Source organism: Manihot esculenta, chromosome 1 (assembly GCF_001659605.2).
Source record: "Manihot esculenta cultivar AM560-2 chromosome 1, M.esculenta_v8, whole genome shotgun sequence".
Classification (NCBI taxonomy): domain Eukaryota; kingdom Viridiplantae; phylum Streptophyta; class Magnoliopsida; order Malpighiales; family Euphorbiaceae; genus Manihot; species Manihot esculenta.
This window is the reverse complement of record NC_035161.2, coordinates 7,153,947-7,178,329: the sequence shown is the minus strand read 5'-3', so window position 1 is coordinate 7,178,329 and position 24,383 is coordinate 7,153,947. Positions and strand designations below refer to the sequence as shown.

Genomic DNA, 24,383 nt, shown 5'->3' with positions numbered 1-24,383 from the left:
TTTGCAAACGATAAGAGTTTGAGGGAATAAATATTTGACAACATTGCAAATTACCAAATTTTTAAGTTTCTTCAGAAATATACCGCAACTATTATCAATGAGATTTAGGTAATTAATAGACTGTAATAATAATAATAATAATAAAGCATAGCTGTTAGAATAGCCTCCTGATTATCTCTTGAACAGAAGAAGCCAGAATTCTCCAAGAGCTGCTCATGATTTCGGAAATAAATGGACTTCTTTCTCCCTTCCCTTTGGGCTAGGCATCTGATTTCTGCATTGTGAAGCCACTGAATTTAGATTGAAAGAGCTCCTAGGATGGAGGTTCCAACTCCGGGGGCAGCAGCAAGTAAATGGTAATGGAGATGCCAAGCGTCTTGCAGGGTTTCATCTTTGCTGCAATAGCTCTTCTTGGGTGGTTTCGTTTCCGTGAATATGGATTTGTACATGAGTGGTTGGATTCAGCTGCTGCTGGCTATAAATGGCGGTTCCTTGCCCAACATCCAAGCTCCTACGCTTCAAGAATTTAACCCCTAGTGGCTCAACAGCTGGGGCCGCCGGTCGCAAAACATGGAGGAAAATTTTACTTTTGGCCCAACAACCCGTTTGGCACTACCTGCAGTTATAATAAATAAATAAATACCCCTTTTTGTTTAGATCAAAGAAATTAATTTGAAAAAGTTATTTAGCTAGTTTTATAACTAAAATATGTAAATTTTAATTCAAAATTAATTTTGTATTACCTATAATTAATACATTTGAAATGGCATTTCATCCAACCATTTCTGTTGAAAAATACACACTAATAAAATTTAATTTACTAATATATTTAATCATAAAATACCCAAAAAGATAGAACTTTCCTTCAAAATTACATTTTTCAACAAATAATTATCTTCATTTCGTTTGTGCTTATAAGCTCTTTTTAGTTATAACATATCAATTTTTATCTATCATTTATAAATAAATATACCAAACACGTAACAATTTAAATTTTAAAAGTACTTATAAACTAAATTTTATAAGTTAAACCAAACATCCTCTTTTATTTTTTTTTTCAAATATGTTTTAAAACAACTTTAAAAAAGAAAGAAAGAAAAAGAAAAGGCACTTTTTTAACCTTCCAGCCTCAATCCCAAATGGGTACAAACGGTATTACAGTTGAATTTTGATGTTGGTTATTGCTTCTTAAAGATCTCCTTTCTTCATTCAATCAAAAAGTGAAAAGGGTTTCATACAAATATAAGTGAAAAAACAAATTTAACATAACAGCTCATTAACAAATACAAGCAGCTCACAAGAATCCTTGTTTGTTTCTTATGCTACCATGTAACTTGAGAACTTGCCTACTAATGATTCAAGAAACCCATAAACACAAAAAGCACAAAAATAGTATGCTAGAGTCTGACATTTCAATGGTATCGTAATGGATAAAATTCATTTATATGATAGAACTACCTGAGTTAGGTATCATGTTTCCACATTTTTCATGATCATTTCCTGATTACAACTGTAATACTCAAAAAGTATCAATCCAGCGCCTGAAACTTCACATCAGCTATATTCACATCTTAGCTTGTCCCTGAAATTTTTATCAACTACAACAACCATGGCCTTTGAAGCAATATAAAAAAGCAGTAGGAGCTAAACTGTCAATGACTTGTAATTACTCACATCTCTTGCAATTTCATCCTTTTACGTAGTGATATAGAGAATTAGCAATCATTCACGATAACGTGTGTATCAGACTTAATCCTAGTTCGATTGCAGAAATATTTGGACGATTTCACATAATTTATGTGCATTTTGGCTTTCTAATTGCTGTATACTAAGTTGTAATGTCCACCACTACCTCAATTAACACTTGTAACCTGCCTTGATAAGAGCTGAATTACTTCACAAGGACAATAAAGCATCCTCGTCTCTCAAAAATACAATTCAATCAAGTTCTCAATGCAAAAACAGAGACTGGAATTGTTCAAGTCTTGGGCAGGCAATAAAAGCAACTTACCTTGCATCTCACATCCAATCAAAACACTAAAAGTAAATAAATAAACAAGGGCTGAACTGCTCAATCATAGACTCCCCCAAAAATTAAATGAATAGGATAACAAGAGAAGTCCATCTGCTATTGGACAAAAATTCCAAGAATATATTAAAGAAACAAGGAAATGGCAACAGTATAGTATACCAGATATAAAAACTGAAAGGAAGCCAAAGAATCAAAATCTGAAGAAAGACCGAGCAAGAAACTCTCCCACCCTTTTCTTTCCACGACAAAACATTTAATTGTTTTGAAACAAGTTTCAAAGAGAAATGATGAAATCTCATACTAGAACTACTATCACTACATGTATCATCAGTGTGTGTATTGCTATGAATGTAGATGCCCATGTGTTTGCACTCACTAAACCCCCATCCGAATACAGACATGCAAGATCTTCGCTATGCTAATCCAGAAATAAATTTATTAGTATCTTCCAAAATGCATACAGACACAGTCTCAAGTAACCTTAAGCAAATGAAATTGACAGTTTCTTAACAGAAAAGCACCCTCTTTAAGTCTCTAGTAATTGCCCCATAACTTTCGCAAAACACAATTTAATTTCGTCCTAACAAAAGCACCCATTCATAGATTTGTGTAATTCTTGTAACCGCAACGCTGATGTATCGTCCCTCATTATCATAACCTCCCCAGTTTGCGCAATCCTACAGAGAATGGCCGTTCCACGATTTAGCTTGATTCATTGTTTTACAATAAAGTTGTCTTAGCACCTAACCGCGAAGAATAATAAGAGGTTGAGCGGATAAAGAAAAGCATTAATCACCTGCACAACTGCACTATTTAACGTTTGCCGCGATGCCCGCCACCTGACCTTGCACCAGGGTAGCGAGCAAATTGCAACCTTAAATGGACCGAGTCACGGTCATGCTCGTCAAATTTATAACCTGCAAAATCCAGCTTGACTATTTTACGCTGCAGAACTTACTGCACTTTGCACGTCGAATTAGGGACCAGATAGAGTACATAAGACGTTCAAAATAATCTACCGCAAGTTCACGCTCGAAATATACCAAATATTCATCATTACTTTAAACGCACTTAGTCGCAAATGTTGAGCTACCAATTATACCTGATAGAAAAAGGCATTGCAAAAAGAGGAAGGGACAATATAGCTTGTCTACTTCCTAAGGTAACTCACCAACAACATTTGTCTCTACCTACACATAATACAGGGGGAATATTTTTTGCAATATTAGCTAGCCCCTTTGCTTAACATGGCAGAAGGAGATTACAAATGGCAAGGGCTGTGAGGCTAAAGACAACAACAAGATTTACATTCCAGCTAAACCCTTGACTGAAGAATCAGGCAGACCACAAATATTTTGAGCATGTTGGACCAGCGCTCTGTGATCCAAATCCAAGTAAACAAACGAGAAGAGAACAAGAGAGAGTAACCCACCAACAACATCCATCAAGAACCTGCATTCTTAAGAAGATGTCTTGCTAACAATCTTACTATTAGTTAGTTAGTTAGTTCGATTACAACGCAGTGTTTTAGGTAAGAATTGAATCTCAAAGCCAGCAAACATTACCAAAGGTCCCCAATACCACAAAATTCAGCCTACTTGTTTGCATTAAACCACCACTAAAGCTGCCAAACAACACCACCAGTCACCTCCACCCAGTGCAGAAAGTAATAAACAACCGGAATGAGAGAGGATGGCCGGGACAAGAAAATATGATACGTAGATTGAAATTCAAGATTACAGTGTCTATAAATGGGTTTAACAAAAAAAAAAAAAGGTAAAGCATGTAAAGCTCACCTTGCAAGGCATCCATGGCTGTAGCAGCATGGGCAGGACTCAAAAAGTCAACAAAACAGAGTACTAGTGGATCTCCCCCCTGCCGCAAACTTTTAAGTCAGTGACTCATCAATGTACTAAATTTTCTTTCCAAAAAGAGAGAGAGAGGAAAAAGAAGAAACAACATTACCCGTCTTGATTCCTTGCTCACAAGTCTCACTTCTTTGTAGCCAACAAAAGGGCGAAAGATATCTGTTAACCAAGGTGAAGGAATAAAACTAGAAGGGGTAAAGACGAGTAATAATAGGATTAACTCATGGAAGCCCATTGAAGGATACGTGACACCTCCCGTCGTGTACAATCAGATGGCAAGCCCTCTACAAACAGTGTACTGGTAGCATCAGGAGGAAGGGTTGCCTCAGGTCTTCCACTTCCCAATCCCATTGTCCTGTCTTTTACAGTGGCCCCTGGGTCCAGGCTCCCAATACCTACAATGCGTGGATCGTCAACAGGACGACTAGGCACCCCACTTATTGGTCTGGCAGACTGTCCTCCACTGTAGGTTGACATAGGCTGAATACAACGTATAGTTAGTTTCAATGCTAGAAAGCAACAAAATTGGAAACAAAGTTGAAAGAAATTAAGAAAAACTGAGCACCGCGCTACGCAAGTATCGATCATAGGATGCTCCAATGGACTCTGAATCTCTAATTGCACGGAGAGCTGCTCTGTCATCATCACGGGGATAAAAATTGGGCAGCTCATGGCCACTAGGGACATCTACAGATCATGCACATACTCCAGTAAATAAGCTATATAAGAAATTTAAGGGAAAGGGTGAAAGGACAAGCCACGGTGCATTTATTCTAACTGCAGAGAAATAGCATTTAAGTACAAAATGGGACTCAAAATACCACAGGGCAATTTATGGGGAAAAAAGTTATAAACTAACCAGGACTGTTGATATAATGCTAGCTATCAATTACTAATGTTACCAAAAACAAACAGATCATCAGAATCAGCTTACCGTGGACATCCTAAATTGCCAGACATGGAGAATATTGAATATCTATAACTTCTCTCATCTATTTTTTTTCTCTTTCTTTCAAGATGTGATGCCTCTGGGATCCTAGCTCTTTTGTGGATGCTTTTCTTGGACTATTTGTTTTATATTTTTAGTTGATGCTTTTGTTCCTTTTAATTGGATTTCACAGACATTGATGCAAGAATTATAAATATTATATGTCACTTATACTTATCCTACTTCTATGATGTTTGACTGTTCAAGGACTAGCTGTATCTACATTTCTTTTTTGGGGTCAATATCAGCAAGCAGTTCATCAGACAATAAATCTAATTCCAATTAATATGGAACTATGAGACACTCAAATCCTAACAGTTGTCTAACATAGAACTTATAGTCTCATTTTATTTCTTTTGCACATTACCTCTCATCGGCAAGTGCCTGTGCATTGTGCCTAGGCTTTGAAACCCCTTTACACATTTAATAACCGTGACGTATGCATAAAAACCAATCCTTTATATTAAGTAAAAGAGTACCAAATGTAGGTCCTTGGACAATAATGCCATTCCAATACTACAGGGATTCATCACACCAACTTTTGGAAGTAAATAAAAGATACATAAAACACTCCTCGTGCTGTATAAGTAAATTGCCAGTATTTCTAATGTAAATTTCACCCTAAAATCTAATTATAAATGTAAAACACAGATGTAAAGCATGGCTTTTATCGGGAAAAACAAATCTTTGCATAATTCAATTTCAAACAATTATACAAACAGGAGAATGAACAAATAGTTACATACATATAAAACAAGAGGCCAAGAAAAGGCTTCGATAATAAGCTAAATCACAAAATGTGGCACAATTCAATCAAACATTAAGACTGGGACAAATTCAACTATAAACAGAAATAAGGAAAGAACAGAAATTGGAACCCTCTTTTTATAGAAAGTTCAACCGAGCACATAAAAACACAACAAAAACCTAATTTCTTCGAAAGATAGAACTGCAAAACTTAATGGAGCATAAAAAAAGAGAACTTTGATATGAGAAATTGTTAATTACCATAATCGGAGCGAGGGCGTTTTCCGACGAGAGTAGGAATGGCCTGCTGTTGCTGCTGCCGTGCTTCGCTGTATCTCCAATACGCATCGGCCATAGCTTGGTGACAAAGCCGAGAGAGAGAGAGAAGATAAGTGAAAAGCAGAATACGTTACAGAAGAGTGAGTCGAGGGATTTGTTTTTCCTCGCAAGAAAAATTAAAGCAAGCAGAAAAGGAACGGGCTGAAATCAGATGGAACTGAACCGGAATCAGAACCGGACTGAATCAGATCGAACCAACTAAAATGAAACCGAAATTGCAAATCCTATGATCCGATCTCAGACCCTCGATTCTGAAATGGAAACCGATATTTTGAAACGGTGGGCAGCTAAATAGATAAATTTTTTTGGAAGGAAGTTTTAAGAAGTAAACTAATAGTAGTTTTTGTAAGTAATTTTTACATTCGAGATATTTTTTTTAAAAAAAGTTTTTAAAGATCTAAAATCATTAAAAATTTCATTTCTTTCTATTTTTTAAATTGAAATATTGAGATTGTATTTTTAATTTTTTACTTTATTTAAAAAATTTCATTCATTATGTCCTAACAAACAGTTGAATATTCTTATCCATTTTTTAATCTTGTTAAACCCTTTTTTTTGGTTGAATTATTTTTTTAATTATTATTAATATTATGTAATCATGGAATCTTCACTTAATCTTGTTTTAATCTTGCACGCTAACCCTCCTTTTCTCTTTTACTTGGCAGAGTCATTATTGAATTCTAATCTAGGCAAAGAAACTTGTGATATCTTCTCTCTGTGATTTCTGTTTTGATCAGTACAGTAAACTACTGCAACTTTGCTTTTCACAAAATTTCTGCTCTGTAAGTGATGACTCTTGCTTTTCTTGTATTGGGTTTTGTTGAATTCAGCTGAGTTTGTTTGTGTGATTTAATTTTTAATTTTCTTTTTCCTTTATTGGGTTTTTGTTTTTCTTGGTGTTTGTTACTTATTAGAGCTGAAATTGCTCATTAATGACGGAATGGCTGGGTCCTCGATTGTACAGCTGTTGTAATTGTCGAAACCATGTTTCTCTTCATGATGATATAATTTCTAAGGCTTTTCAGGTGAAGAACTTGAATCTCTTATATCTTTCTCTTTTTCATTTTTCTAGATTTTCTAGCTATTTGTAATGGGAATTAAATCAAACATGATACTTGCTGTTGTATTTCTTTCTATGATGTGGAGATCTGTGTATATGATCATATGATTGAAATGGCAAATTGATAGAGCGATTCATTTTTGTGGACGCTTTTCTTTCCTTCAAAGTTTCTGAGTTTTGGTGAGAAGAAGGGCTTGGGTGCTGAATGGACCCATGACCCTCACCACCTGATTGGTTTTTTGACTTAAAGAAATGGAAATAACAATAAGGAGAAGAATTTTTTCATTTGGGACATTGCAGGTTTGATAACAATCTTTCAACTTCTAGAGGTTATTTTAATGGTAGAAAGTTATAAGAAGTGTTCAACAATCTTTTCCATCATTTTGTTCATAGGGAAAAGGTGGCAGAGCCTTTCTGTTTTCGCACGCAATGAATATCATTGTGGGAGCTAAAGAAGATAGGAATCTTCGGACTGGTCTCCATACGGTTGCTGATATCTGTTGTGCTGATTGCCGACAGGTTTTGGGTTGGAAGTATGAGCGAGCTTACGAGGCATCTCAGAAGTACAAGGAAGGGAAATTCATCCTTGAGAAATCAAAGATTGTTAAGGAGAATTGGTAGAAACCTGCTGAGATCCTCTTTCAATTTATCCACCATTGACTGATAAGTATATATTGCTCATTTTGTACAGAAATTGTTCATGGATTTCTTGTTCTTTATCTCTGTGCATCATTGCCATGTTCCATATCCCAAAGGTGTTTGAAGTCTTGATAAATTTATTGTCCCCAGTTAATTGAGTGGAACTCCTGTTATCCTGTATATGAATTAGAGAAGTTATGAGAAAAGTCTGGTGTTGGTGTCCTTTCATTTTGCATCTGCATGGCTAACTGAGTTCGTTCAGAATGGGAAATTGAGTGAAACCGATGTGCAATGGACTGTAAAAACTGTAAAAACTAAATTAATGATTAGAACAAAACCGTTCTACATACATCAGTTTTACCTTGGAATTTTCTTTAAGAGAAGAATGTAGTTTGATTCTTGTGCTTAAGTTTTGAATTTAATGTGCGTGGGATGATTTAGTAGAGCTTGTTTGAAGTGGGTGCACTAGTGGAGAGGATGGTATATGCAGATTTTTATATATCCTATTCTGAGTTCAGCATTTTAGGCTGATTGCTGAATGAACTGCTTCTTGGAATTTAAAAATTGCATTTCTCTGGTGCCTGCACGTATATCTTAGTGTGATACTATCTTAACAAATCTTTTTCCAGTGGTTCAACACCATGTTTGTGAGATAGAGAGTGAGGTTGAGCAGCATGCCTATGGGAGAAAGAGAGGCGGGGGGAATGGGGGCAGAGAGAGGGAGGGAGGGAGGGACAAGGGACAAGGGAAATATTAATTTGTTAAAATTGTTTTTGTACTTTCATGTTTCAATAATACAATGAATGGAGAGACATTTTTGTTCATGGAATTAAATTGTTACATTTTCAAATAATAGGGGTTAATTATTAATTTATGATTTTTGCTAAAATATGGGTCATTTTGTAAATGATCACTTTTAAAATATAAATTTTTGTAAACATAGGCTTTTAAGGGTTAACTGAAAAAAAATTCCAGAAAATCACTAGAATGTCAATTCTAACTTTACAAGACATATACTGTGGAAAATTATATCAACTTTAATACATTAAAAAAAGAAATAAAATACCAAAATGGAAAAATTATATACCGTTGGAGGATTACTAACATATTCATTTATAGTCATAAACAAGAATTGCAGAGGACAAAAAGGCGTCGCAAGGTAACCTTGGGAGATTGTTCTCAATTTGTACAAAATGATACAAAGCAAGTATTCTCATTCTAGTTTGGTCCAATGTGGAGCTAGTTAGCTACCATACCTGTTTTCATGTGAAAGGTCAAGTTATTCAAAGTAGTGTAGATCTCTTCTGTTCTCTTGTGAGATCTATCACATGCAACAAAGGCATGGACTTCATCCTTGTCTTCAATCCAACTGCATCCAGGGCTCTTGTTCAATCCTCTATCCTTCATCATCTGTCTTATTCTTGCAAGGTCAGACCATCTCCTTGCATAAGCATATAAATTAGCCAATAAAACATAATTTCCAGTAGTATTTGGTTCTAAATCTATGAGCCTCTCTGCTGCAATTTGGCCTAGTTCAACATTACCATGAATAACACAGCCTCCAAGTAAAGCACTCCACAGAACTGAATCAGGCTCCATAGGCATTTTTTGTATAATCTCATAAGCTTCATGTAGCTGTCCTGAACGGCTAAGGAGATCAACCATTGACGTATAGTGTTTTAATTCAGGTTTCACATTATAAAATCCCATCAAATTGAAAAACTTATGGCCAGTCTCCACTGATCCAGCATGCACGCATGAAGAAAGAACAGATAAGAAAGTCACATTATCAGGTCGAAAACCAGTTGCCAGCACTCTTCGAAAAAGAGCTATCCCCTCTTCCCCATGTCCATGCATGGCATATGCAGTAAGCATGGCGTTATGGGATACCAAATTGGGGTTTGATATCCTATTATAAACCAACACAGAATCCCTTAAACTTCCACCTTTTGCATACATATCCACAAGGGCTGCTCCTATATGGACATCAGAGTCATAACCACATCTAATTGAGTGTGCATGCACCTGTTTCCCTCGCTCAAGAGTGGCCAACCTCGAGCATGCAGCTAGAATAATACCAATCGTGTAAATATCAGGCCTTGTATTTGGTGTTTGCATTTCAGAGAACAACTCAATAACTAAGTCTAAGTGTCCATTATCCAAATAAGCTGCAAGAATGCCATTCCACGTATATACGTTTGGCTCATAGCCATCCTCTCTCATATTTGCAAGTAGATTTTCAATTTTTCCACTTTGATTGCAGCGGGCATAGCCAGAAATCAGAACGTTCCATGTTGGTATATCTCTTTCAATTACCTCATCAAAAGCCATCTGAGCTGCCTGTAGATCCTGGCACTTAGAGTACATTTCTACCAGAGCTCCACCAACAAAGGTATTTGATTGCAAGCCCTTAACAATTGCATAAGAATGCATCTCCTTTCCTCGTTTTAAATTAGCCATATCAGCACAAACAGTCAAAACACTCCCTAAAGTAAAAGAATCAGGTTCAATGCCTTCTACTTTTAGCAAGTCCCGGAACATATTCAAGGCTTCATCAAAGAGGAAATTATCCACATAACCTGAAATCATAGAGTTCCATGAAATTAGATCCCTTTTTACCCCTGTAAGCTCCATTTGATCAAAGAGGTCCTTAGCCTTGGAGACTTCTCCACTCTCACAATAACCAACAATCATTGCATTACAAGAGACACCATTTTTCAATGAAAACTTTGAAAAGATCTTAAATGCACTGTCCATGTCACCACACCTCCTATACACATCAACTAATCCATTCACAACAAAAGGGTTAGACATAAATCCATGTCTTGTGATATAGCCATGGAATTTTTTACCAAGGCTGAGATTTCGTAGTCTAGCACAAGCTGGAAGAACACTTGCCAGAGTTCGCGCATTTGGTTCAATCCCTTCTGCTTGCATTCTAAATAGCAGCTCTATGGCTTCCTCATCATAACCATTCTGGGCAAAACCTCCAATTACTGCACTCCAAGAAACAAGATTCGGCATTGAATTATCTGAAGATTTCATTTTCTCCAGAAACTCCAATGCCTCATAAACCATTCCATTAGCGGCACAAGCTGTAATGACAGAATTCCATGACACACTATCCGTCTGTGGCATCGTTGCTAAAACTTTCTTTGCGTCCTCTAAACTTTCACATTTACCATACATATCTATTAAAGCATTAGCCACATATATATTTGAAAAGAACTGATATTTCATCACCAAACCATGCAATTGCCTTCCTAGTTCTACCGTGCCAAGACCACTACATATATTGAACACTACTGGAAAAACAAAGAATTCCAATCCTATATCTTCAAACAGTAACTCTTGAAAGAGTGAAAATGCTTCTTCAAAGAGTCCCTGATTTGAATAAGCAGTGAGAATAGCCAACCAAGAATACAAACTTCTAATAGGCATTATCTCGAACAACAAATCTGCAAATTCCAAACAACCACACCTCGCATACATCTGGAGCAACTTGGTCTGGACAAACTCATTCTCGTAAAACCCAGTTTTAATGGATTGCGCGTGAACTTGTGTCCCTAATTTTGGGGATTTACAGGACTCCAGAATTGAAGCGTATATGCTGGAATTTACTGGTTTAGTGTACAGAACGGAGACACGAGAGTGGTTAGTTAGCTGAGGAGCTTGTGTTGGTGTTTGAGAGGGAATATAAGAGAGCTTGTGAGGAATAAAGGGATCATTCATGGGTGGCGACGACGGCGGTGACGGTGCAGAGACGGACGCAAGAAGCTGGCCGGGCATCTTGGCAATGGCTATCTAGCCAGATGGAAGGCGATAGTTCACGGAAATCTTTACATAAGAAAAATCTTGCAATAAAAATTTAACTTAATACAAATTTTTAATGTATTTGAAAATTTTTGCATGGGAGTGTTCCGAATATTTCATCAAAATTCTATATTTAATAATTTAATTCAATTTAATTTTAGAATTTTAAATAGAAATTGTTAAATTAAATTTTAATAAAATAACGATAGCAAAATTTTGTATATTTAAAAATAAATAAATATTTTGTTTAATTTAAAAATTAAATTTTACTAATTAAATTTCTTAAGCATAATAATAATAAGGGATAATAACACCAAACTATGCATTTTTTAAATCGTGCCCTTAACTTTTTTTTCATAAAAATATTTTATATTAACAATATTTTTATAATTATATTTTTCATCTATATTTTCATTAAAATATTTTTAATATAAAAAATTTCTTAATTAATAAAAAAAATTTTAATTAAAATAATATTTAATTTTAAAAATAGATATTAAAGCTCTGTTCAAAGGGAAAGAGACGGAACAAGAAGAGAGGCAAGAGTACAGAAGAAGAAAGATCATGAAAAGCTCTGTTCTCTAGTAAACAAAAGAAACTGACTAAAATAAGCTCCATTACTATGATGTGATAATACAACAACACATTAACAGTTGCTAGCCCACAACCTTACCCCAAGGCGACAAAGTTCTCAATGCGTTCCAAAGTTTGCCCAGAACAAAAGGAATCCATCTACATATATATTTTACAGACATCATACCCTCGTTTTCAACTTAGCTGACCATCTACCATTGCACAAATGCAACAGGTTGGACACAAGGCATCTTCATTATAATGAATCATCTGATTCATCGGAATCACTTCTCTCAGGCTCCCCAGCATTAGCTACAGGCTCCTGAACATCAGGCTTTGCTGCAGGTGCAGGTGAAGTTTTCTTACTTACATTACGAATATTCTGCTCGCCATCTTCCTCTTGCTCATTTGCTTCAACATGTATCCATGCAATTAAGGATTAAACTAGGGATAAAATGAAAAACTATAAGATCCCATCAAAACATAAACTATAAATGGGGTCTAAGTCTATCGCTGAACCACAATGTTGTGGGACCTCCTCCTACTAGTTTTCTATTTTGTCATTCAGAAAATGGAGATATTTGCAAATAGCAATACCAAATTCAGTTTCCAATGCATACTGGGGCTACTCCATGTATGAGTGATATGCTCAAGTTAGCTATCCAGATGTTCAAGTAACGAGGAAGGCTCCCAGCCCAACTAAACCTGGTTTCTATGTGCTACCTTATCAGTCCCTTGTGCTTTGGCGCTCTGTCTCTGCCTTTTTCTAAATGATATATGCTATTTTACCCAAAAGCATTTGATAACTACAATAGCCAAACATGGATATCTGAACCTCTGTATACTGCAATAAAGATGAGAACGTTAGAAAAGGATATCAGCATTTTCAACTGTTCCACCAGCCATAATGTTCAACAGATCCTTCTCCACACGCTGGACAAGCTCAGGCTGTAAAATGTAACACGGCAATCATCAGTACAGACTATGCAAAGGAAAGAAAAAGGTGCAAGATAATTGCAACAAAAAAGAGTTGTTTATTTTGAACCATTTCTTTCTAGTTACAAAGTGTCTTAGCTGGCAAATAAATTATAAGCTACTGATCGATCATATTAAAAAAATATATGTATTTGATTCAATAACAAAGCTCAGAACAGGAATGAGGCCACTTTGTACATTGAGGTCTGGCTCCCTACGAAATCTTCGTTTTCGAGCATCCCTCATAGGAGGAGTGAGTCCATGTCTGTATTCCACTGCGTCTGGAGCAATGTCACCTGCTTCTCTAACCATGATCATCTGCCAATAATAATTGAAATATCATTTAGAAACAAAATTCATGCTGTCAAACAATAAGAAACCAAAAATCTTTTAATGAGCACTCTTACCTGACCAATATCTGCAGTTTTGACTAATGCACAATCATCATAAGTTTTGTACGACTCCACAACACAAGGAAGATCCAAGAGAGAAGCAGGAAAATGCTCATTGCCAATGACAAATGTACCGCTCCTGCCATCCTCTGCACAGAAACATATACATGGGTGTATGGGAAGAAGTAAGAGACTGGAAGGTCAAACAAAAAACAAGCTGAATCCATAACAATGCATGAATTGGTGCCTTTAAAATCTCGTTCAAGTTCCACTCAATGTAACATTCAAGAGTTCTCCATCCTTTTGACAGCCTCATGCAAAGTTAACTGTGACAACTGCCAAGCTGTAATTCCTGGTGAATTCCTGTTGTTTTTTCAACTCTAGACCTTTTTAGCAACAAGCTTCTTAAAGAGAATATAGAAAGCAACATGAGGTCAATTAAAGTGTAAATGTGGTCCAGAAACGGTGTTACATAGTTTACAAAGTTATTTCTTTAGGTTTGATACCGTAGAAAGATAATATGATAACCCAAATGAACAGAATCCTAGGTCTCCAAATATTACCCTTTATAGGTAACCCGATGAACAGAGCCCTAAGTCTCCAAATATTACCCTTTATGGTAATCCCGATGAACAGAAACCTTAGTCTCCAAATGTTATCCTTTATGGGTAACCCAAATGAACAGAGCCCTAAGTCTCCAAATGTTACTCTGGGTAACCCAAACGAGCAGAATTCTAAGTCTCCAAATATTACCATTTATGGGTAACCCCGATGAACAGAGCTCTAAGTCTCCAAATGTTACCCTTTATGGGTAGGTAACCCAAATGAACAGAGCCCTAAGTCTCCAAATGTTACCCTTTATGGGTAACCCAAATGAACAGAATCCTAAATCTCCAAATGTTACCCTTTATGAGTAACCCAAATGAACAGAGCGCTGACTCTCCAAATATTACCCTTTATGGGTAATCCAAAATCACGGTTTACCTTCTCAACCGCTACTGAAGACGTTGGGATAATTTTAATGATATGGGTCTTACTGTCAAAAACCATTTCAACCAAAATTCTATACTACTTTATCTTTAAACGAATTAAAGGAAGATAACTCAACACCCAAACAGCAAACGAATCACAGATCTAACAAGCAGATTGCAAGACAACTAAACGCCTTCATCAAACATCCAAACGGCAAACGAACCACAGATCTGATAAGCGGGTTGCAACGCAACTTCGGCATCCTCTCTAGGTGGACGATGATAGACAAATATTACCCTAGATGGGTAACACAAAAGAACATGAGGCTTAGGTTTCCAAAAATTTTAAAACTTGACGAGAGAGAAAAAAAAATTAAATCTCTACTAGAATGGCTCTGATACCATGTAGAAAGTTAATATTTGTTATTATTGTTGTATTTCACAATAGAGATTACAACCTATTTATATATGAGAGACGGTATCTAAATAGGAAAGAAAATTGAGTCTATCAATATTTAATTCCTATATTTACATATTTACTTCCTATAACCTATAACAGATACAAATAAAATGGCCAAATTATAATTTGCCATGGCTAAGCTTTTGGGCGTAGCAAACTTAAGTGCCAATGACCAAGGCACGAGCACACACGTACAATGTATAATATTTTTATGAAAAAAAGATTTAAATGGTTGCTTGGAAAATAGCTAAACACACCCTTGTATTGATTTCTTCGTTCCATAAGCTACTGAAGAAGGTTTAAAGTGTTGAAAACTTCCATTTAATGGATTGCAAAGCAATTTAAGTAAAACAATCATCTAATCATTCTTGTGCTTGCAGAATATACACAAATGCAATCCTGTACCAAAGATCATGAGATTTGTCAAATATGAACAGTATTTTATTTTTTTTCCTTGCTGTTTGTTGTCGGGTTTAGTAAAAATATAACTAGCAAATTATTTGGACCACCAATTGAACTTCGAACAACAGAAAGTTGCAGCCAGAAATTTCTAGCTAGCTAAATTAAAAATCAAAGTACCCTGCAATGTATTGCAAATGCCAGCATAGGACAAGCAACACCTTTTCTTCACCACCATCAATGGTGCAACACAAAAGAACACCTGATTTTAGCATCCTTTAAAGCTAGCAAGGGCAGTAGCACTAAACATTTTGCTGAAGTAAACTACTTCACAATAATCTATACGGAGAGCGCACCATTAAATATAATTATAATGTTTTCCCAGGGTTCATAATCTTGTGGCTAGAATTTAAAAAATCATCTCTTAAAGCTTAACTCCCTTACTTAAATAGCACCTCATTTCAGCATCCAAAAATGGTATGAGACGAAAGAGAGTTTGTAAGATCAGCAGCGTTAAATATTTTGTGTAGACCACAAGAGAGTTTGTAATCTATAAGGAGATCGCACCATCAAATATAATCTTTGTGTAGCCCCTAATATGTAATGTTTCCTTGGGTTCAGAATCTTGTGGTCCAGGATTTAAAAAGTAATCTCTTAAAGCTTAACTCCCTTTATTGAATGGCATATGAAAACGTCCTAATAAAACTTAACCGTCTTTGAGTACCAATCTAACTAGTATTCTCACATGATTATTTTCAACAGTGAAATAAGGAAACATGTCCATTAAAGCTTGTCAACCAGGTAAAAAGCATAATAGAACTCTATTTTCTACACCTCACGTCCAGATGCTTGAAAGAAAATAGAATAAAACCAGTAAAACAGATCAAAGGAAGAAAGCCAATGCCATTACTAATTAAAACGCGTGTACACCAGTCCACATCAATCCAAGACATGCTAAAATGCAGAAAGTTATTATTGCAATCTACTGCAATTATTTGACTTGAATGAGCAGCCTTACACATACAAAGAGCAAAAACAGCATCCAAGAGAATAATAAGAGAAAACAGATAAACAAATTAAAAAAAACATGGTATTCAAGTCACTACTTAAAAATGAAAACTTTCCAAATGCAATGAAAGAAGTGAAGTGTAATCTCACCAGAAAAAGACAAATCCAATGATTGATCTTCAGAAGAAGAAGCACTTTCACTCAAAAGACGATCTAAACGCTCCGCTACAGAAGGTGGGACTCTTAGTATGAATTGTTCCTCCATGCTATAAAATTCACCAAATCAAGCACATCAATTTTATACTTTACTAAATCATCCTAATCAAATTCTTCTTCTCAGCAATACATACGCACAACAAAATCAAGTGCTGGCTCCAGCAACACATTAAAAGTCTACAAATTTCTGCTTCACATAAAGTCTCTGCTTATGGGTATACGAGATTCTTCCAAAATTGGAATTATAACTAATTAAATACAGGTATTCTGCAAATTACGACCAAATCTAAGATACCAATACCAATCAAACAGCTATTCATTCTAACATCCATAGCTCAATAAAAACCACTAAATACCTTTGAATCCCACGAGAGAGAGAGAGAGAGAGATGGAGAGACTGTAATGGAACAAAGGAAATAGATAGAGGCGAGATGTTCCTCCTGCTCTTCGTAGTTCAGCTCAATTGTGTATCAAGGAGATTGATTGCAAAATCAACAGTGTCTTGGTTTTGAAGCATTTTGGTTACTGCAAAACGACGGAGAAGAAAGGAAGAGCAGATATGGTAAAGCTCAGCCCTGTAATTTTGCAATAGCATCAAAATCCATTCTAGAAGCATGATCAAAAAAGAAAATCCATTACACATGATCTATTTTCACGTTATAAAAGGAATTTTGTAAAATTATTATTTAACTTCTGTAATATTTCAAAATTAATTACTCATCTCTTAGGTTATTGAAATACATTAAATAGTTTTATCTTAATAGTTTGATTGTTTAGAAAGAAAAAGATAATCTTTAAGAAAATCTCTCTTTAATGTTAAAATCGAAGGTTTTTGAATGTTTTTTAAAATTTTTAAAAATTCTTATTTTAATAACTCACTCTCTTCTAAATATAGTACGATTTAAAAATAATTTTAATTTTTTTTTATAATTTCAGTTTGATTTCATTTGATTTTACAGTATTTATGAGTAATTTTTTATTTTAATTAAATTTAAATTATAAATAATCAATTTGATTTTAATTAAAAAATTTTAAATAAAATTAAATAATATGTAAAAAAATAAGTATAAATTTTAAATATTATTAAATTGTTATTAAATTTTAAATATTATTAAATTGTTATTTAATTAAATAAATAAAAGGTATAAAATGTCCATTTGTATAATATACCTTAAAAAAGAAATATAGGGTAAAGCAATATTCTATTTAAATTAAAAAAATCAATGAAGTAAATTAATTTAAAATTTTAATTTAATTTTTATTTTTAAAATTTTTAATTATTTTAATTTTAATCATAAAAAATTGATAAATTTAAATTTATTAATGAAAATAATATATTATTTTTAATAATATAAAGAGATTAAATTATAATTAAAAATTAAATTATTTTAATTAAATTTTAAAATATTAAAAATAAAATATAAAAAATAGAAAAATTTATTAAAAAGTTTAACGATTAAATCAACTGAATCAACTCAATTTGAATTAATGTCCATTTAAAATTAATATTATTTGACTTTTATAAATATTAAATTTTAATTTAACTCGATTTGAATTAATGTCGATTTAAAATTAATATTTTTTTATTTTTATAAATAATTCGATTCTTTTAATTTTAATATATGGTCTCTTATCTTTCATCCACCTTAATGATTTATGAGTTATATTTGATTGTAATATTTCTGAACCTTTAAAACTTTAATGAAATTTCTTGTCTTTAGGAAAAAAAAACCCTTAAATATTTCTAAGGTGGGTATGTAATATTTTGTCCGCAATGTTGCTTCATATTTTTAACCTAATATTTTATATTTTAAATTAATTGTTTATATTAGAGAGATCAAGGAATATTAATTTAGTATGAATCTAATTATTAAGTTTTCCAACATTTTACTTTTAAGATTATCTTTTTGAAAAAATGAAAGTGCAAAAAAATTTAAAAGTTTTATAATAATAATATTTAATTTACACTTAAATTTTTATTAACATTATTTAATTTTTTGGTATCGCAACTGTTAATTTGAAATTCATAGAAAAAATAAAATTTCTGTGTATATGTAAAGTTAACAGAGGTGAGTATTTGGTCGGTTCAGTTTAAAATTGAATCGAATCGAATAAATTGAAAATTGAAATTTTAGTGTTTATAAAAATCGAACCGAACTGATTTTAATCGGAAACCGAATCGAACCAAACCGGTCTGATTCGGTTCGATTCGGTATGATCGGTTTCGATTTTTAATAATTTTTTTATTTTTTACACTTTATTTTTAATATTTTAAAATTTAATTAAAATATTTTAATCTTAATATGATTTAATTTCTCTATATTATTGAAAAAATATATTATTATTACTAATCGGTTCGGTTCGGTTTTTTCAGTTTTTTCTGATCAAAACCGAACCGAACCGAAATAACCAAAATTTCTAAAATTAAAAACCGAACCGAATCGAAATGTATAAAAAATCGAACTAAATTTTTAAATCGGTTCGGTTCGGTCGATTTTTTCGGTTTGAACTGAATACTGCTCACCTCTGAAAGTTAATACCATTCTGCTATAGTGACACACGTCACTATCATGCAAAGCTGTATAGGCATATCTATCTATCCATTTTTATCATACGATTATTTCATTTCTCTCTTACTCTTTATAGTCAAATGAATTAGACCTCTTTTCGTCTGGACTCCCTTTCTGAGGAGTCCAATCTCTTGGTGAGCTCGATTTACCTTAATCGATTACGGATTGTATAGTTTATTTATAGGTAAGCTTGTGTAATAAATTGTAATGAATTTTGATTTTTTTTTTTTTTTAGATTTTGACTTGGCTCTGGATGGTAGAGATTAATAGTAATGAATAACTAAACAATAATTTTAAGTTATATTATTAAAAATAAATTTATTTAAAGAAATATTTTTTACGTATAAATTATTGTTTAAAAAAAATAGAGCTTTGTCTTATCTAACAATTAAAATGTTATATATTTAGAGCTGCTTACACTTCTCTCATTGTCATCATACCGCACTTTTCTTTTCTTTTTTCATTAAACTGAGAAATTACAATTGATTTATAGTTTTTTATTTTATTTTATTAAAATTTAAATCAATAAAAAATAAATTAATAAACACTGTTTAATGCCTTTTTTTAATCTAATTGATGTTCCACAGATTAATTAATTTAGCCAATTTACACATTGAAATCTCAAAATGTATGAGAATGCTTAACTAACAATTAAACGTGGAGTATCATTGAAGTGAAAATAGCGTCACCACATGCAGGAAGTGGTGAAAAGAAATGTAATAATAATTAGGGTGAGTGGATTCGATTTAAAATTAATTTAATTGAATAAATTAAAATTTTAATATTTATAAAAATAAGCTGAATTTATTATAATAAAAATTAATTCGAATCGGATTGATATGATTTAATTAAATTTAATTAAATCGGTTGAATTTTTTAATAAATTTTTTATTTTTTATATTTTAATTTATGTATTCTAAAATTTAATTGAAATATTTTAATTTTAATTATAATTTAATTTATCTATATTATCAAAAATAATATATTATTGCTATTAATCGATTAATGTTATTGATTTTTTTGACTAAAATCAAATCAACTAAAATAATTAAAAATTTTTAAAATAAAAATCGAACCGATATGAAAAGAATAAAAAATCAAATTAAATTTTTAAATTAATTCAGTTCGATCAATTTTATTATTTAAACCGAATATTGCTTACATTTAATAATAATTATTATTATTATTATAAAAAAATATATCTTTTCCTTATCTCATAATTATAAAAAAATTACTCCATTTGTCGTTAGAACTACGAGTCTAAATACTTAAAATCGCTAATAGGGTCTAGCTTTCAAATTTATTTTTATTTCTTTTAAAATCCCTCTAAAAGTTATAAATCTGACTTAAACGTCCAAAAGTCTCTATCAGTATATTTCTAGTAGATTTCTGATCATTTTCTCATATTTTACAAATTTCTTTTTCAAAATCGAGCATGGAAGGACTCGTATGAAGCATCAAAGGCACTCACTCTTCAATCACAATTTATTGATCTGCTCATCGAATCAAACTATAGTCCAAGAGTCTACATCTGGTCACTCCACTCTGAATTTCATTAAATAATAATTCACTTCATGAAAAGACCAATATATAAACAAGTGATTGAACTCTTTATCAAATTAATTACAGTTTATTAATCTGTTCACCGAATCATACTACATTTCAAGTGTCTATGTTTTGTGATCTCACTAAATCTCGATTCATCAAATAATAAATCATTTCATGAAAAATTTAATATATAAATAAGTGATAGAGCTTATATAAAAATTAAAAGAAACCGTATTAAATTTATGATAAATTAAATCTAAATAAAAATTGTTCGTGTAATTTATCACCGACAAAAAGGAGAGCGATAAAAAGAATTGGGATGAAGTTATTATACAAAAGACCAATGAAGAAAAGCAAAAGAAGGAAGAAGCAATAAGGCATAGGTATATAAAATTGGCAAAGCAAAATTAAAGCACTATCCCCACATTCATTCAAAGCTTTTCAATTTGAAGACAACCTCAGCCAATGGTGGACACCATTGCTCATCATCATCATCATGTTGATTCAATAACTTTAACAAATTGGAGGCTCTTTGATCTTTTTTCCCAATTCCATATCTATATTCTCTCTATTCAATAAATAGAGGCTCTTATCTTTTTCCATGATTTCCTCAGTGGAGAAAATTATTATTATCATTCTTCCCATCTTCCATGCAGAATAACCCAGAGGAATGTTTGTGGGTCCCTTTTTCTTTAGCTATAAATAATTTTTTAAATTTTATTTAATTTAAATGAATTAATTCTTAAAAAATTTAATAATTTAACTGGATTAATTTAAGTAAATTATTTTTTTATAATAAAAAATTCAAAAAAATTATAAAATCATATAAAATTTTAATTTCTCTTCAAATGAAAATTTTATTTTTTAATTTTAAGTAAGAAGATTCTTAAAAAATTAATTAAATTAAATTTTTACAAAAATTTTCACCTGCATTGGGTCCATGCCCTACCCTAAACAGAAGGTGAAAGAAGAGTGGTGAGGATATAGGCCATTCCATTTCTCTGATTATTCTCTAAGAGATCCTACAATTGCTTCATGAATTCAAATTGCTTTAGTGGGTGGAAGAATCTCAGGACCAAAATTATTCTGATAAGACCCAACACAATTCTCATCTCTTCCGAAGCAAAGCCAAGGCCAAGAAAAAGGAAAAGAAAAAGAAAATGGCTGTAAAGGATTCACAACCAATCATCATCGCGAGCTCAACTCACTTAGAGCTCAAGCAAGCACACACATACATATGATCACCAATACCCATTTCTTAAAATCCATAAATAAACAAATTAAACAACTCTATATATATAAAATTTCCTGTCTCTTAATCAAACTGCTACTTACATGAACATGAGCATTAAAAATCTCTCTCTCTCTCTCTCTCTCAAACAATGCCTAGCTAATATAACTTCTTGCTGTAAATATAGCCCTAGAGAGTAGAGAGGAGAGAGGAGAGAGGAGAAAGAGGACTTCATCACCTTGGCTCTTATGAAACTGGCCAGCCAACCCAAAATAAAGCTTCAAAAAACAAGGAAATTCAAGTTCAAATTCAAAGCAGGAAAGCAACCCATGTGCCCTATCAGTTAGTTTTTTTTTTATTAACATTCACCAAGTGAAAGAAAATAAGAGAAAAAGGAAGAAAATTATAGAAAATACCAATTATTTTCATGCAAAAACTAATACATTCCATTCCAAAACCCAGTAGTTGTATGATCACCTTGCCTTCTATTTTGATCATATTGATCAGTATTTGCTTGAACTGGCTTCAACTCCTCCATTGGAAACAAGAGCTTTGCACCATTTTCTTGCACCCCATGAATACTCTCATACCCATTACTGTTTTCAAACCCTTGCAAGAAAAAATTAACAGTTGGCTTGAATTCTTGCAAAGAAAACCCGGATGAGTAAACTGGGTTAGAATCAGCTACAGGCATGCACATGAAAGAATCCAATCCCCTCGGACTCATCCCAGTCTTGAGAAGCTCCATGGCTGCCATATGATGATGATGATGTGGTGTCGATGATGATGATAAATTGCTAGGTTTTAGATTCTGGGTTTTGCCATAATCTTCATTTGGAGGAGGATAAGCTAAGTTGAGATCTCTAGCTTGATAGATCTTAGGGTTTTGATCAGAAGGTTGTGGGTTGGTGAGATCAGGAAGATTCTTTGATGATGATGGTCTCTTGTTCTTTCTTGAACCTCCACCTACAGGAACATTTCTCAGAGAACCACCTTCAGTCCAGTATCTTCTACAAGTTTTGCAGAAGTATCTTGGCTGAGAGAGACTATAATTGTTGTAATAACAGAATTTTGTGTTGGTTGAATTGCACCTTGGACAATTCAAAGCTTGATCCTTTTGAGGCCTAACAAGCTTCCTCTCTAAAGTAGCAGACCTTGAAGCTTCCATGGCTTTAACCAATCCAATCACCTGAAATTAGATAAAAAATAATAATTTCATGATAAAAAAAAAAAAATCAAAGATGGGGAGAAAAGAAATGAAAAGAAAGTGATAAGAAACAAACAAAGCAAAGAAAACAAAAGAAGAATGCTTTTTATTTTACTTTTGAGGATTGCAACAGCAATAATACATACAAAATTATAATAACTTTTTCTTGGTGCTTTTTTATCATCAGATGGTGGAGAGAAAAAGAAAGAAAAGAGAGGAAAAAGTGCAGTACTTTCAAGAACAATTTCAAAAGCTTTTTCAAATGACAGAAGCATATAAATTTCAAATATTAGTGGAAGGTGGGTATAAGCAACATCATCTTGAATAAAGGTATAAAGAAAATAAAGCAAAAAAGAAAATTAAAAAACCCATTAGCCTTGAAAATCTCAACCCAGAAAGGAGAGGAAAAAAAGATTTTTTTTTTTTCTTTATATGTTTACCTGTGGGAACTGAGAAGTATCCATGGATTAAGAGGAAGAGGAAGCTATGTGTTGAGATTTTTGCTCAAGGAAAATGACCTAATTTTCTGTATAGCAGCTGGTCTTAAAGCGAAGATGAACACTTTGGAGATGGATATTTGTGGTGGTTTCCATCCATCTGTGTTGGCCTACTCACATTGGAGAGAGAGAGAGTGATAGAGACAGAGAAGGGTAGGTTTGGGTTTTCACAAAAAAAAAAAAAAAATTTCAGTTTCCTAATGTTAGTCTATGTGCTTTGCCTTTTTCAATTGTGAAATGTGTGTACAGTGCAGTTGCACCTTATTACACATTATACATTGGCTAAATTACCATAAAATCTATAAATTTATAGAAAATTTACTAATTCATTTCCATTTTAAAATTATTTTATTAAAATATCATTATATATATTTAATAAAATTCGACTCTTTAAACATTCAATTAAAAAAAATTATTAATTGAAATGATCAAAGACTTAAATTTTATAAAACAGAGGCATTTTAATTGAAAATTTAGAAATAAGAATGAACTAATGAAATTTTTTAAAAATTTAGGGATCTGATAATAATTTTGAATTTTATTGTTATTTCTTCAAGTGAAAAAATAATAACATTTTTTAAATAAAGCCCTTATGTCACGTGAAACCCACATGTAAATGTGGGATTATACAAACTCCTTTTAAGTTAAATTTCAAAATATATTTTAAATGTATGTATTGAAGATTATTAAAGATTAATTTTACATTAGGTTCAAATAAATAATTTATTTAATGAATTTTTTCAACCATACTAATTATTAGGGATGAGTATTTGGTTGGAATCAAGAATCGAAATTTTAATATTTATGAAAACTGAATTGAATCAATTTTGATCAAAAATCAAATCGAATC

The 24,383-nt window shown here is 32.8% G+C and overlaps 5 protein-coding genes across 8 annotated transcripts; 1 reads left to right on the top strand and 4 right to left on the bottom strand.

The window, feature by feature from the left end:
• Positions 1-22: 22 nt before the first annotated feature.
• LOC110625621 (RNA-binding protein 1) lies at positions 23-6,096 on the bottom strand. Of its 2 annotated transcripts, XM_021771266.2 has the most exons (7): positions 5,897-6,095; positions 4,466-4,587; positions 4,146-4,380; positions 3,998-4,059; positions 3,829-3,907; positions 2,829-2,949; positions 2,447-2,709 (listed from the first exon to the last, which is right to left on the bottom strand). In XM_021771266.2, the coding sequence occupies exons 1-6, from the start codon at positions 5,988-5,990 to the stop codon at positions 2,846-2,848; spliced, it is 696 nt and encodes a 231-aa protein (XP_021626958.1). In that variant the 5' UTR covers positions 5,991-6,095; the 3' UTR covers positions 2,447-2,709; positions 2,829-2,845. The 2 variants fall into 2 exon arrangements, with proteins under 2 accessions (XP_021626963.1, XP_021626958.1); XM_021771271.2 differs by lacking the exons at positions 2,447-2,709; positions 2,829-2,949 and adding an exon at positions 23-616 and having other exon boundaries at positions 5,897-6,096.
• Positions 6,097-6,489: 393 nt separating this feature from the next.
• LOC110621104 (protein yippee-like At4g27745) lies at positions 6,490-7,895 on the top strand. Of its 2 annotated transcripts, none has more exons than XM_021765178.2 (3): positions 6,490-6,756; positions 6,889-7,334; positions 7,428-7,895. In XM_021765178.2, the coding sequence occupies exons 2-3, from the start codon at positions 7,287-7,289 to the stop codon at positions 7,653-7,655; spliced, it is 276 nt and encodes a 91-aa protein (XP_021620870.1). In that variant the 5' UTR covers positions 6,490-6,756; positions 6,889-7,286; the 3' UTR covers positions 7,656-7,895. The 2 variants fall into 2 exon arrangements, with proteins under 2 accessions (XP_021620870.1, XP_021620862.1); XM_021765170.2 differs by having other exon boundaries at positions 6,501-6,756; positions 6,889-6,999.
• Positions 7,896-8,663: 768 nt separating this feature from the next.
• On the bottom strand, positions 8,664-11,582 carry LOC110618708 (pentatricopeptide repeat-containing protein At2g13600). The gene has a single exon (XM_021761924.2). The coding sequence runs from the start codon at positions 11,460-11,462 to the stop codon at positions 8,913-8,915; it is 2,550 nt and encodes an 849-aa protein (XP_021617616.1). The 5' UTR covers positions 11,463-11,582; the 3' UTR covers positions 8,664-8,912.
• Positions 11,583-12,085: 503 nt separating this feature from the next.
• LOC110600634 (transcription initiation factor TFIID subunit 7) lies at positions 12,086-17,114 on the bottom strand. The gene is made up of 6 exons (XM_021737528.2): positions 16,837-17,114; positions 16,415-16,530; positions 13,442-13,575; positions 13,233-13,352; positions 12,938-13,007; positions 12,086-12,479 (listed from the first exon to the last, which is right to left on the bottom strand). Exons 2-6 carry the CDS (start codon positions 16,527-16,529, stop codon positions 12,316-12,318), a joined length of 603 nt encoding a protein of 200 aa, XP_021593220.1. The 5' UTR covers position 16,530; positions 16,837-17,114; the 3' UTR covers positions 12,086-12,315.
• Positions 17,115-21,870: 4,756 nt separating this feature from the next.
• Positions 21,871-23,646, bottom strand: LOC110620354 (dof zinc finger protein DOF3.7). 2 transcript variants are annotated; one of them, XM_021764068.2, is made up of 3 exons: positions 23,477-23,646; positions 22,246-23,018; positions 21,871-22,107 (listed from the first exon to the last, which is right to left on the bottom strand). In XM_021764068.2, exons 1-2 carry the CDS (start codon positions 23,498-23,500, stop codon positions 22,266-22,268), a joined length of 777 nt encoding a protein of 258 aa, XP_021619760.1. In that variant the 5' UTR covers positions 23,501-23,646; the 3' UTR covers positions 21,871-22,107; positions 22,246-22,265. The 2 variants fall into 2 exon arrangements, with proteins under 2 accessions (XP_021619760.1, XP_021619752.1); XM_021764060.2 differs by having other exon boundaries at positions 21,871-23,018.
• Between the last annotated feature and the right edge of the window lie 737 nt (positions 23,647-24,383).

What these genes read in the sequence shown, in the direction of transcription:
- LOC110618708 (XM_021761924.2), bottom strand. Translation starts at nt 11,462, where the DNA reads ATGCCCGGCCAGCTTCTTGCGTCCGTCTCTGCACCGTCACCGCCGTCG.
- LOC110621104 (XM_021765170.2), top strand. Translation starts at nt 6,907, where the DNA reads ATGACGGAATGGCTGGGTCCTCGATTGTACAGCTGTTGTAATTGTCGA. An exon ending in TAATTTCTAAGGCTTTTCAG is followed by an intron (nt 7,000 to 7,427) that starts GTGAAGAACTTG and finishes TTTTGTTCATAG; the next exon opens with GGAAAAGGTGGCAGAGCCTT.
- LOC110600634 (XM_021737528.2), bottom strand. Translation starts at nt 16,529, where the DNA reads ATGGAGGAACAATTCATACTAAGAGTCCCACCTTCTGTAGCGGAGCGT. An exon ending in ATTGGATTTGTCTTTTTCTG is followed by an intron (nt 13,576 to 16,414) that starts GTGAGATTACAC and finishes GTTTCTGTGCAG; the next exon opens with AGGATGGCAGGAGCGGTACA. An exon ending in TGGAACAGTTGAAAATGCTG is followed by an intron (nt 12,480 to 12,937) that starts ATATCCTTTTCT and finishes TTGCATGGATAC; the next exon opens with ATGTTGAAGCAAATGAGCAA.
- LOC110620354 (XM_021764060.2), bottom strand. Translation starts at nt 23,500, where the DNA reads ATGGATACTTCTCAGTTCCCACAG. An exon ending in ATACTTCTCAGTTCCCACAG is followed by an intron (nt 23,019 to 23,476) that starts GTAAACATATAA and finishes ATCTAATTTCAG; the next exon opens with GTGATTGGATTGGTTAAAGC.
- LOC110625621 (XM_021771266.2), bottom strand. Translation starts at nt 5,990, where the DNA reads ATGGCCGATGCGTATTGGAGATACAGCGAAGCACGGCAGCAGCAACAG. An exon ending in TGAGCAAGGAATCAAGACGG is followed by an intron (nt 3,908 to 3,997) that starts GTAATGTTGTTT and finishes AGTTTGCGGCAG; the next exon opens with GGGGGAGATCCACTAGTACT. An exon ending in AGCCATGGATGCCTTGCAAG is followed by an intron (nt 2,950 to 3,828) that starts GTGAGCTTTACA and finishes TGGATTTTGCAG; the next exon opens with GTTATAAATTTGACGAGCAT.